This window comes from Pinus tabuliformis, chromosome J, assembly GCF_031772625.1.
Source record: "Pinus tabuliformis cultivar Carrire ecotype Pingquan chromosome J, CPIR1, whole genome shotgun sequence".
Taxonomy (NCBI): Eukaryota; Viridiplantae; Streptophyta; class Pinopsida; order Pinales; family Pinaceae; genus Pinus; species Pinus tabuliformis.
Window position 1 is genome coordinate 482,476,238 of NC_142295.1, and position 12,309 is coordinate 482,488,546.

Below are 12,309 nucleotides of genomic sequence, written 5' to 3' on the forward strand. Positions count from 1 at the left end.
CATGGAACAGAGAACTTGTCCATGTATACAATGTACAATGCATAGAAACGGTGCCAGCTCTGAATGAACAATATTTAACTTTGTAGCTCTTAGGTTTTCATTGATGAGAAAAAGAAGTTTGATTTTTCCTCGGAGAGTGACAACTCTTGTACTCCACGACCACCATTTCTCAAATTTATTTTTTTGGTTTCCTTACAAGCAAGAGTGAGATGTGACAACACGTTACCTACAAGTACAAGAAGATCAAATCTCACTTTATGATGACCCTTTTTGCATTTTTTAGTCTGTTACAGATAAAGGAGCCTTACTCAGTACCCTTTTATATATATTTATACTTCAGTTTGAATGAAATATCCATTTACAGCTTAGATACTTTATTCAAAGCCAAACCTATCCTTTTTCACTTATCCAGGCCATTCATTAAGGCAGCATAGCCTTGTAGCTAACCAACTTTTTGTTTATTATTAATTTTATTCTCCTTTTGTAAAGGCAATATTATATAATGGCCAAATGAATTTAATGGAAGACTCCCTAAAGATAGGCTTTGTGCTCTCAGAAGGGCCCATAATTAATCTACCCACTTCAGTTTTCTGGTCTCCACAATAATTACCTCCATTAATAATTTCCTTTCTGCGATAACAGCCAAAACCTTCCAACCTATTAACAAATATAAATCAATAAATAAGGTTGAATATTATTCAAACTGGACTGAGACTAAATATTGTTAGGAGGCTGGATGGTGATTAATTATATGGTATAACTGATGCCTGAGTCTGCGGCGCTCTTAAGAAGTTAGAGAGGTGCAATAATCAACGGCGTTAAGTGACCGTTAGGATGAGTTGAATGTTGATTTTAATGGCCTCCCTGAGAGGTGGCTTAAAATGGTGGTATTCCCAGAACTTGTTTTTATCTTTTTGCTTGGTTTTGATTTGGTGAAAATGAATGGGACTGACAGCAGCAGGAGGAGCAGGGTTACTCCATTGTAGCAAGTACCATTGCTTCCATATGTTTCATTCCTTCATATTATATTATAATGTTTGTTGATGCTTACACTGGAGACAGTAGTGTACAGTACTTGAGAGTTGTGTGAAAGCCTTCTGTTGGCTTCTGCTCCTGCCTGCTTCCTTTCTCCATGGAAATGGAACCCACCACACCTGGTTTTTAATCCATCTTACTCTTTCTTATTTTTCTCCTGCAGTAAAGATATTATTGTTATTTTGGCTGTTGAGATCTTGTCTCTCTTCATTTCCTAGACTGGTGGGTTCCTCCAGGTTGTGTAGTTTACAAGGCACTTCACCTTCTTCTGCTTCCGCTGCTGCTGCTGCTGCTTACATTCTCATCTGTACTTTTCCTTGTTCCCCAATTCTCTGCCATACTTCGTGTATTGTTATTGTTTCTTCCACTTATTCATCTCTGTCTGCACCCAAAATACTGATCAAGCATCTGGTGCGTTTTGTTGCTGTGTTTCCAGCCCTGTTGCCATCTGATCACCTGCCAAGATATGCCTGGGGATTTTTAATAGAAAACCTGGGGGGTTATCTGATTCTGTTTGGATTTTTTTTTGCACCATCATTTTGAATGAATATTATTGACTTCAACTTTCACCTCCAATTCTCCTTTCAAAGTTGGTTTTTGCTTTTTTGCTACTGATTGACCTCCAACTCTAGGAATCCCCAACTTCCATATACATGATTCATTAGTTGATGGTGTGGATCATGGGATGTTTGAGGGGTTTTATTGAATGTAGAACACTCAGTTGGAGCTTGGATCAACGTTGAGCAGATTGATTCATATTTGCAATTGCAGCAGCAGTAGTAATAGTACAGTACAAGCTATATCTCTATCTCTTAAAGCCAGGACAATCTTTTCTGTCTGGCGAGAATGCTGTTGGAGAAGATTCCTTAAAATCCGAAAGGGTAGGCTGTAGAGGGGACCCACTTTTTTTTTTTTTTGTTATAACTCTACACTGCAGCAGCAACAGGAACCTGAGCAGTTACAGTAGACTCCTCCTATTGCCTTTTGTTTATTATTTAATACCGATTTCTTCCTAAAACATGGACATGTCTACACAGCCCCATGCATCATCATCTTCTTCTTCCTCACAGAAACAGCAACTGCAGCAACCAGTGAATAGCAAGCATGGAGAAGAAGAAGAAGAGGAAAGTGCAGGGGGATTACCAGAACTTTGGAGTCCCATTCTCCCTTCAGTGACGAAGCAAATGCAATTACAAATATCTCCCGCAGGCCATGCAGCGACTCTCTGCGCAGCTCCCCAGAAGCAGCTGGCAGTGGCAGTGGCACAGGCGCCGAGGCCCTTTCATCAATATCACTATCAGTATTATCAACAAGTGTATCCTCCACAGCTGGCGACTCATACAGAGCTCCTGGAGAACAGGGACATGTTTTACAGCACCCTCACCAAGTTCCATATGACCTTGGGGACCAAGTTGACGTGAGTATTTTTTTTTTTTCTCTCCTTCCTGCATCCTGTCACATTGGTTATGAAGGTTGGTCTGTTATAATATGTAAGTTTCAACATGCCATAACCCTTATGTTACTAGAGGTTGTAACAAAGGACTGGTCTCTCCTAGTAACATAATTATTCTTTGAATGGGAGGTGGTTGAATCGTTGTAGGGTGAGGTGAGTATGTTTGCTCGGTGAGACTTCCTCTTCCAATTAGTATTTGGTTGGGAGGTTGAGGTTGTTAATTGATTACAGGGTAGGTATGTTTTCTTGCTTGACCTTCCCCTCCTTTTATGCCAGAGTTGTTATGTGGGTGCATGTAGTGGAACTACAGTTAAACATATCTATTTTGTAATATTTTACAATCACTTATGGGGCTATAAAATTTTCTCTCTCCATCCCTCCCAGTGATGTTGGTATTGGAGTTGCCCAGCACAACACTAGTTGTTATGCATGTCTCATCAATATGGATTATTAGGAATTTGTTCCACGGGTTGTGGGTGTCATAGCCCACCAGTAGTGTTATGGGTTGCAATCCGATTCAGTCGTTGCCGATTCACATGCAATGGGGAACTTGAGCCTCTGTAGCCGATGGGGAGCATGACCTCACTAGGGCAGGCTTTCTTATCTACTCTCCACTGCGCCTTGAGTAGTTGGCACCAAATATTCATGGTCCAATACTGGGTGATCGGGAGTTGTATTTTTGCTAAATATATTGAAGGCCAACCCTTTGTTCTGCTAAAGGATGATGCACTGAATGATAGAAAACCAAGCATACTGTGTTTCCCGTTTATGTTTGGCTCACAATTTCCATAAATTGCAGGAAGTACTTATTTATTTGCGGTTTGTAAGTCACTTATTGTTTCTTTATCAGATGAAATATAACTGATATCTCGTCCTGCAGAAATAGTACTACATCCACGGATTGTAAAATGATCAATGATTTATATCAAACCTCAACATTCTTGGAGAGCAATGGAATTCTTAATCCCATCTAACTCTACGAGAAAGACCCCTTAATCCTATCCAACTATACAAGAAAGGCCCTTCAATTCTCAGAATTTCAACGAGATAAGCGCGTTTTTTTTATATTTTATTTTTTCTGGTAAATAAGATGCCTTTGAGTACCCTTCTGTTGCAATAGCCCATTTAGCTCAAAAACATGTTTATAAGGGATTTAAACCACACTGTGGAGTGATATCACTGCTTCTGCTTTAAAATCTAACTAAAACCCATCGGCAATAATGGGATTTTGAAGTGTAGGATTTTCTGAGATATATTTCTCACCCAATGGAATACATTGGTTGAGAAGTAGACGCTCAATGCCTTAACCCACATGACAATTTTGTTGATAAACTCGTTATTTGAATCGGATTGAAATTCCAGGTTATGTCTCGACTTGCGAAAAAGGGACAAGCGGTAACAAAAAAAGAAATCAATTTAACCTAATAACCCATAATCTTCTCAAATAGCTTACCCCAAGCTTTCCGGGAAGTTGAGGGGTAGTGAAACTTTTCAAAGCAAGTCACTTCTGACTATTTTATTATGTAGGCAAAACGCTCGTCAGATTTTAGAGTTAAGTCTACAAAATTGTAGGACAGTGATTCTATTTGGTGTGTTTTTATAGCTCATTCTACAATTCTTATGGACAGGTCTCTTTTGTAATTTCTGCATTTTTTTAAAAATAATTCCTAAGATTGTCTCGGAGAAGATTTATCTGACTTACGGAATGTATTCTTAATGGCTGGAAATGCTGGTCCCTTGATAGAGCTGCTTGAGTTGTGGAGCTATAAGAATTTTTATCATTAATCTCTTCAGTGGCGGCAACTGTGTCGCCTCTTGATTCCAATACTGCATATAATTTTCTATCCCAAATACACGAAACTGGGTTATTTCCTGGGTATTCGTTTCACTTACCAATTCGTGGATGCCAGTTTTTGTTTGCATACATGCTGGTCCCTTGATAGAGCTGCTTGAGTTGTGGAGCTATAAGAATTTTTATCATTAATCTCTTCAGTGGCGGCAACTGTGTCGCCTCTTGATTCCAATACTGCATAGAATTTTCTATCCCAAATACACGAAACTGGGTTATTTCCTGGGTATTCGTTTCACTTACCAATTCGTGGATGCCAGTTTTTGTTTGCATACCGTGATCATTCAGACAAGTATTTACAGTCACTAGTTTTAAAGCCACCTGAAATGGTCCATTACTATAAAATTTCCTTTTATCATTGAAATAGATACAAAATTAAAATAAATGTAGAAGCCAGAAATAGCAAAAATTCCTCACAGTGTTTTTAAGTGCCTGAACTGAACCTATACTCTTCACAAGATTGGCTAATTTGCTCTTAAAATATAACATAATCAGCTCTGAGCTAAGCTACTTTTAAAGAGGAACAAAGGGTAGATTCACAATTTCTTTTTTCATGTAACAAAGCATTTCACTATATGCAAGAGTAAAATATCTTCAAGGTTCAAGGTTGTATAACAATAAGATTTGAAGTTATTATAATAATATATTTAATATGAGTTTAACATGTTAGTTGTGGAAATTGAACACCCAAGATAAATTCAATTAACTAAATTTATAATTTTTAACTGCATAATACTTTACTTCTTTAGTGAATTTTATGTATATTCTTTAGCTGAGAGGCTCATTCTACAGCTCAGTATGATGTGTAAAGGTGTCCGTCCATCATCAAAGTTGAAATTTGGCTCATGTCGGCCAAAATAAAAATCTAAAAAAATCTAAAAAAATTTACACGTGAAGAAATTGGATCCCTCTTGGCTCATGTTAGATCTGTATTTAAGAAAGACCTATCCTGGTTTATTATTCACAAAAGATATTATGTAAAAACTGTGTGCAACTCCGAATTGTTTAAGAGATCTACTAGAAAGACCTACATCTTTCCGGTTCAAAATATATATATAAACTATTCACAAACTATATTATGTAGAAACTATATATATGCAATGTCATAATTGTCAAAAAGATTGTTACTAAGATGGGCATGCACAAATCACTGCAATTGTAAAACCCTTTTCTGATGTTGGTAGTGAAGAAACATTCAATTGTATTGTGAGGCACACTAATAAAATTTTTGTTTTGAGGCTGAAGTTTTTAGAGTAACCTTGCATCTATTAAATATCTAGAAGAACTTAGAAGGGCTGCTTAAATGCAATTTTTTCTACATCTATTTGTACTTTTCACATTATTTTCTTTTCAATGTGCAGAATCCCAAAGATAGGAGGGAGGGATCTGGATCTTCATTTGTTATACAGGGAAGTAACTGCTCGTGGTGGACTAGAAAGGGTAAGCTAGACTTTGTATATTTTGTTATAGCAGGATTATAGGTGTAGTTTGCATTTCTGCCAAAAACTGATTATTATTAAGAAATTGCCTTGTTGGCCATATGAATTGGCAAAATACTCTAGTTTGGATGTTTATAACTTTATCGTTGGTGGGCTGACTTGCAAAGATTTTTATGATGGTTTAACTATTTCTAGGTTGATGGATTCCTAATTTGGATAGTAAAAGGTTGCCAACTTGCTTACATTCTTTAATATTCGAACTGTTGAGCTCTGCTGCAATCTCTTCGCTTCTATGTCCGTGACACTAAGTACTGAATTGCGGCAAAATGGTTCTAGCAAAATGGCTTCTGAAAAGTGGGCTCATCTTTTTGCTTCTTTATGACGACCATGCATTTAGAACAATGGGTCTAGCAATTTAGCTTCTGAAAAGCGGCCTCTTGTTCTTACTTCTTTATGACAACCATGCATCTAGCTCAATTTGTTTGTGCAGCAGAAATGTGGGTTATTTTACAGGGGCCTGCACAGGAGCTATCCACATTCTTACTATCATTGTCCCATAAATTTTCTAACATTAAAGTAATGATGAGATCCTCTAGACTAACAAAGTGTCATGATCAAAATATGATGTGACTACGAACAATTGAGTGATTTTTCTCAACATGGACACCATTTCTCTGTATTCCATAGGTCTGCCAGATTCTACAGTAAGAACAATGATGAAAATGAGTAATTTATGGAAGTAAATTTGCAGACTATTTCAAATGACTTCACAACATATCTGCCAGGAAATGGAATAGAGGGAAACCTATGCTTCTAACCCTCTTAAGAAATATGGGTTCAGAATAGCAAAATATTCCGAGTCAAACAAGTTACGAACTTAATAATCAGACTAGTACATGGATAATAGGTACAAGAAGAATGGAAGAGATTCGTGCTACTGGTAACATTAACCTACAATGTAGGTGCTCACTTGTTTATCGCATCTCCAATATAATGATATAAAGACAAAGGATGCATACTTAGTTGACATAGCTAAGATTTGAGTCAAGTAACTCGCTGGCCACCCTCATTTATTTACATCTCTACAGTAAACAGATAGTCTGCTTACATCTCATAACATATGGCAACAAGTCTTGAATTGTCAAAGCTTCTTCGGCAGCTTATTGTTATGTTTGCCTACTGGAAATTTAGTGCTTAGACCCATGGTCCCAATTTTCTCTAGACTAGGACTACTCGCTAGAAAAATTACAAGTGGCTAGGTTTTTCCAAAGCTTAAGGCCTATTAGGGCTAGTGAATTCGAATTAAGGGTTTCTCAAACATAGCACATAAACTTTGCTTTAATACTTGATAGAGAGATGCCAGACATCATTGCAGAGTCTTGAAGGGACTTGATACAATTTCAAATTATTTTAGCTAAATGTCTTTCAAGGGATTTCATTAGGACTCTTTTTAACTTCCAGCTGTATTTTAGCAGCCTGAATGCATGTTTTTCCTCTAGGACAGTTGGAGATTGTACATAATGAATTTGAATCTTGATTGTTGTGTTTGTGCAAAAGAGAGTGATATCTATGATGCAGGTGCCATAGTGATATGATATTAGTTCAAGTAATAGGTTTCAGTTTGATGCATTGTCATGTCTACAGTATATCTTAAGGAATTATTGCAAGATGCTTCTTAATACTGACTGACAAAGCATCCATCACTTATCAAGAGGTGGGATGCTGTGTCATGGTTGTGATGTGTGACATCCAGCCTGAGCCCCTTTGCCGAGATGCAGTAAGTCAATGATTGAGTATCACTTTATTTTCTCATCCAAACGGACAAGATGTAAAGATAGTGAGCCAATCATTGGCTTACTGCATGGTGCCTAATATTTTCCTTACATAGAGACCCACCAGCCTACAAAGGGCAAAATCCTGCATGGGGAACTGAATTTTTTGGGTAATAACAAGTACAACATCCTGCTTTCACTGACCTGACAATCTCCCTGTGGCTCGAGTATAATTTCATTTGGAATTTGCTTTAAATATGATAAATCTGCACTTACGTATTCATTCAGAACTCGTGGATTTGCATTGTACAATATATGGTTGAAAATATGTGGAAGGCCAGAATTACCATGCATTTTTAGTCTAAGGCTTGAGATGTGTTCCCATGTACTTTATATTCCTCTGTAAGTGGCACAGTTGCGGTTCTTTTAGTGTATATGCATTAACTGGTTATGCTTTATCTCATCTGATAGGTCATTAATGAGAGGAAATGGAAGGAGATCACAGTAGTGCTCAAATTTCCTCGAACTACAACAAGTGCTTCATTTGTTCTCCGCAAATACTACAGCAATTTGCTCCACCATTATGAGCAAGTGCACTTCTTTCAAGCCCAGGGACCCTTGGTTCCTCCTCCAGGTATGCTGTTAAAAGTCATAGGACATTTACAGTCAACGGATTTTCTTCCCTTTTGTGCACTAGTAAGATTCACACCGGCCTTTGCCTCAAGCGGTGCTGTATTTCCTGTCTGATTCACCAGCAGTTCCCCCACCGAGCTCAATCCCAGCCATGAATCAAATCATACGTGCTGATTACACACGTCCAGTTTCAGAGGATCTTGAAGCAGATCCCAGAACAAGAAAAATTGATTCTGCACAAGCTCTTGGGGGTATGAAACAAATGAATTGAAGTTATCCTGTTAAATATTATCCTTGTGATTATTTTTTCATTTCATTTAACTGTAGTGATATGTGTAACTGCTGCAGTTGACCCTGCATCATCAATAGGGAGCATTGTAACTGGTTCTATTGATGGTAAACTTGACTATGCCTATCTTGTCACTGTAATGGTGGGAACAAGAAAAATGAGGGGTGTCCTCTACCATGTACCTCCTTCTGGCTCCAGACCACAGGGTGCAAGTGTGTCTACATTTATGAATAGTCGGGAGACAGACTTTAGAACTGCTATGCTGGATCACAGACTAGGCCGGAAGCGAAAGAGAAAAGAAATGTCAAGGAAGGATCCAAATGCCCCAAGACAGAACAGAACTGGTTATAATTTTTTCTTTGCTGAGCAACGAGCCAGGCTTAAGTCAGTTCAACCAGATAAGGATAGAGCGATAAGCAAGATGATTGGTGATTTGTGGAATCGGCTTTCAGAGGATGATAAATCAGTAAGTATACTTGTGGAGACTTCAGTTTAGTCTCCTTGCCATATCTTAGCTATATTGTCCATCAACAAAATGAATATCTAGTCAAATGCAATCCTATAAGTTAAGTTACTGTCACAGTCTCTTCTAATTGTTATTGTTCTAAGTTGGGTATGAAGGCATGCATCTGTACAAAGGCCATTTAGAGGTCCATGTGCTATTTTTGTTTATTTGGATTTTGCAATAGTTCACATGATCAGTATTAGGAAGATCTTAGCATGCTGCGGTCTCTAAGTAAATGAAAGGTACTTTGATTTCAAGTTAATGGAAAGTAATATTTTTTGATCGTTGTGAACATTTTGATTATGTACTAGTTTAAAGTTCAAATTATATATAGTCCTTTTAGTAACTGTGATCACCAACTATTTGGTTACATGAGTTCTTGATTTGAATTTAAGATTGAAGAAAGTGACATGAAATAATCTGTGGCAGCCTTATCAAGAGCGAGGTTTGGTGGATAAAGAGCGTTATAAGAGAGAGATGCGGGAATACAAGGAAAGACTGAGACTTGAGAGCCAGGGTGCAGTGGGAACCAGTGGCTTCCATCAACAGTGTTTAAGTACTGCAAGGAAATACGACCCTCTCAGCAATGATGCGATACAAGAAGGGCAATTAAGACTACTGGACAGTAAACCATTCCAAGGGACAGTTCAGCCAATATCAGAGACCCATTGTTCTGACACAGGCATCTCGGAGAAACTTTCTTGTGGTTCTGGCACTGGCATCTCGGAGAAATTTTCTTGTGGTTCTGACATAGGCCTTGTTGAGGACCAGCCTTTTAAGAACCATCAATCTCCAAAGGGTGAAAGTCATGTTACAGTGCAGGAACAAGGTGGCCATGGGGTTAGTAGCCCTTGACATGTATGACCCCACTTCTGAAAGAAAACTAACCGGGTGGGTGCCGTAGGATTCCTATTGGAAAATAGCTTTGAATTCCAGACCAATACAAGATGCTCTAGGGTGAAAAGTGACAGTTGATTTATGTCTCTTATACTGTTCAATCTTGAGTGCAGCAATGCATGCTTTGTTGCAAATTAGACAAGCCTACTAACCGTGTAACACAAAATGAGGACTTTGCTGACACTGCATAGATAGGAAAACATGTAAAGATTTATCAGCTCGAACCTGACATGTGTTATCCTGCAACTGTTGCTGACAGACATAACTTATAAGTAGTTTGCAGGAAGATATTGAGAATTACCGCGGCATATAGATGTCTTTAAGTTTCAGGATAGTTACTTTTCTGTTCAGTATTGTGTAGTCTTTTTTGTTAAAATTGTTATGGACTCTATACATTCAATGTGATTTTTCTTCAATTACCTCGCCCTCTCTATTGCCAGGGAACTGGAAATGATGAATGTTGATATTCTAGGGTAATATATTGGTTTTATATTACATGTTGATTAATTTAGCCTATGTCACTGTGTTGTGCTTGCAGTACAAGTATGTATTGACTTCATATATATCTTTAGATGTTTTTTTTTTTTCAAAAGGCATTGTTGCATGTGATATGTTTCACAAACAGCATATCATTATTTTCAATTTCTTTTTTATTGTGAAAAATGCGGTAGTACAAAAATATATTTCAATAATATTTTGGAGACATTGTTTTCGGATTAATAACATTATTAAGATTTGGTTGAGATTAGAACCATGTAATGTGAAAAAAATCAATCAATCCAAAAGTTTAAATAGCAAAAATGCATCTGGTAAGAGAGTTAGCCAGTTAGCCAATAAGAATTATCTATTATAAATTAGAGATTAAAAATTAGTTGTTGAATTAATATATATATATAGATTGAATTAAATTAATTTAATGATAAGAGAATAAAAATTATATATTTATAAATGTATATTAGTAATTAAAAATATGTTTAATATAAATAAATAAATAGTATATAAAATAGAATTAATATTAATCAATTTTTAAATATTATTATGTTAAAATATTGGATAATATTATAATAAAAAATGATATATATGTTAATATAAAAAATAAATCATAATTAATATTGAATTAAATTAAATTAATGGTAAGAGAATAAGAAATATATATTTATGAATGTATATTAATAATTAAACATAAATTATATATATAAAATAATATTATTAATTAATAATTAGTTTTTAAATATTTATTATATATATATATATATATATATATATATATATATATATATATTTTTGTTTAAGCACTGATTTTTAAAATAAAATTAATATTATTCAACATTTCATTTTAAATGTTATTATATTAAAATATAGGAAAGTCAAAAAGATATATATGTTAATGTAAAATAATAAATAAATAGATAATAATAATTTGTTTATAAAGAAAGGGTGGGGATCTAGCTCCAACATAACTTTTAACCAGTTAAAACTAATTGTGTGTTTTTCAACTTTAATGGTTTATTTAAGCTTCTTATGATGGAAGTGATTAATCAAGCTTCCTATGATGGAAGTGTTTAACCCTAGCCATGACTCTAGAATCCTCAATGGTTGTGCTTAATATCTTGTGCATGCTCTTGGATTCTTTGGTTAATGGAGCTACCAATTTTTTTTGATGTAGGGAATCCCATGTGAACAAGGGATTGAGTAGACCCCTTTCATGTCTTCAGGGTTTAGAGGGTCTTTAACAGATCAAAGAGAATTTATAATGGTATTAAGGGGTTTAAAGGTAGCAAAAACTTCGTTTTTTTTGAGAATATGATAAATCTTATCGGTGGTCCCTTACATGGTTTGAAACGTCGAATAATGTGATTAATTTGAAAGATATTTTAATAAGGTGATTAATCCGAAAGACAATCTAATTATCATTATGGATCACAAAAGTCTAAGATCTAGAATTGTTTTTGTTGTTAATATAAATAAGGAATTGTCAATTGGGTTATTTTGATGGGTGGGTGAGCAAAATGGTTGTTATCTCTCCCACCTAGGTTTAATTCCTTGAGAATGATATGATAATGATAAATATTGATATAATGACTAATTGCCTTTTTATTGACCATCACTCTAGCCCTAGAGCTGAGAGAAATGATGATTTCCCTTGGAAAAAAAAAATACAAGGAATTGTTTCATCAATTTTAATAATATATTAATTAATATGATGGTGGTTTTTCTAATTTTAATTGTATTTCAATTTTAAAATTAGATTAAGACTAGTCTTACCTATAATAAAATGATATAAGTGGTAATATTCGTCATATTTAAATTTGAAAATTAATTTGGTTTATATTTAATATGGCTTAAAATTAAATTTAAAGGGAAGATGTTGATTTAATTTTGATTAGGGTGGTAAAATGGTTAAGATTATCTTAATTTAGTCATTAATGAATTTATT

General features: G+C 35.6%; 1 protein-coding gene across 2 annotated transcripts; it reads left to right on the top strand.

Annotated features, from left to right (window-relative positions):
* Positions 1 to 809: 809 nt before the first annotated feature.
* LOC149227901 (high mobility group B protein 9-like) lies at positions 810 to 10,367 on the top strand. Of its 2 annotated transcripts, none has more exons than XM_089377952.1 (6): positions 810 to 2,452; positions 5,699 to 5,777; positions 8,020 to 8,182; positions 8,304 to 8,432; positions 8,530 to 8,936; positions 9,405 to 10,367. In XM_089377952.1, the coding sequence occupies exons 1-6, from the start codon at positions 2,055 to 2,057 to the stop codon at positions 9,828 to 9,830; spliced, it is 1,602 nt and encodes a 533-aa protein (XP_089234078.1). In that variant the 5' UTR covers positions 810 to 2,054; the 3' UTR covers positions 9,831 to 10,367. The 2 variants fall into 2 exon arrangements, with proteins under 2 accessions (XP_089234078.1, XP_089234079.1); XM_089377953.1 differs by having other exon boundaries at positions 815 to 2,452; positions 8,307 to 8,432.
* Positions 10,368 to 12,309: the final 1,942 nt, after the last annotated feature.

Bases quoted from the DNA above. Each gene is read 5' to 3' on its own strand.
- LOC149227901 (XM_089377952.1), top strand. From the start codon at position 2,055: ATGGACATGTCTACACAGCCCCATGCATCATCATCTTCTTCTTCCTCA. The intron at 2,453-5,698 runs GTGAGTATTTTT...TTCAATGTGCAG, and splicing joins ACCTTGGGGACCAAGTTGAC to AATCCCAAAGATAGGAGGGA. The intron at 8,433-8,529 runs GTATGAAACAAA...TAACTGCTGCAG, and splicing joins TTCTGCACAAGCTCTTGGGG to TTGACCCTGCATCATCAATA.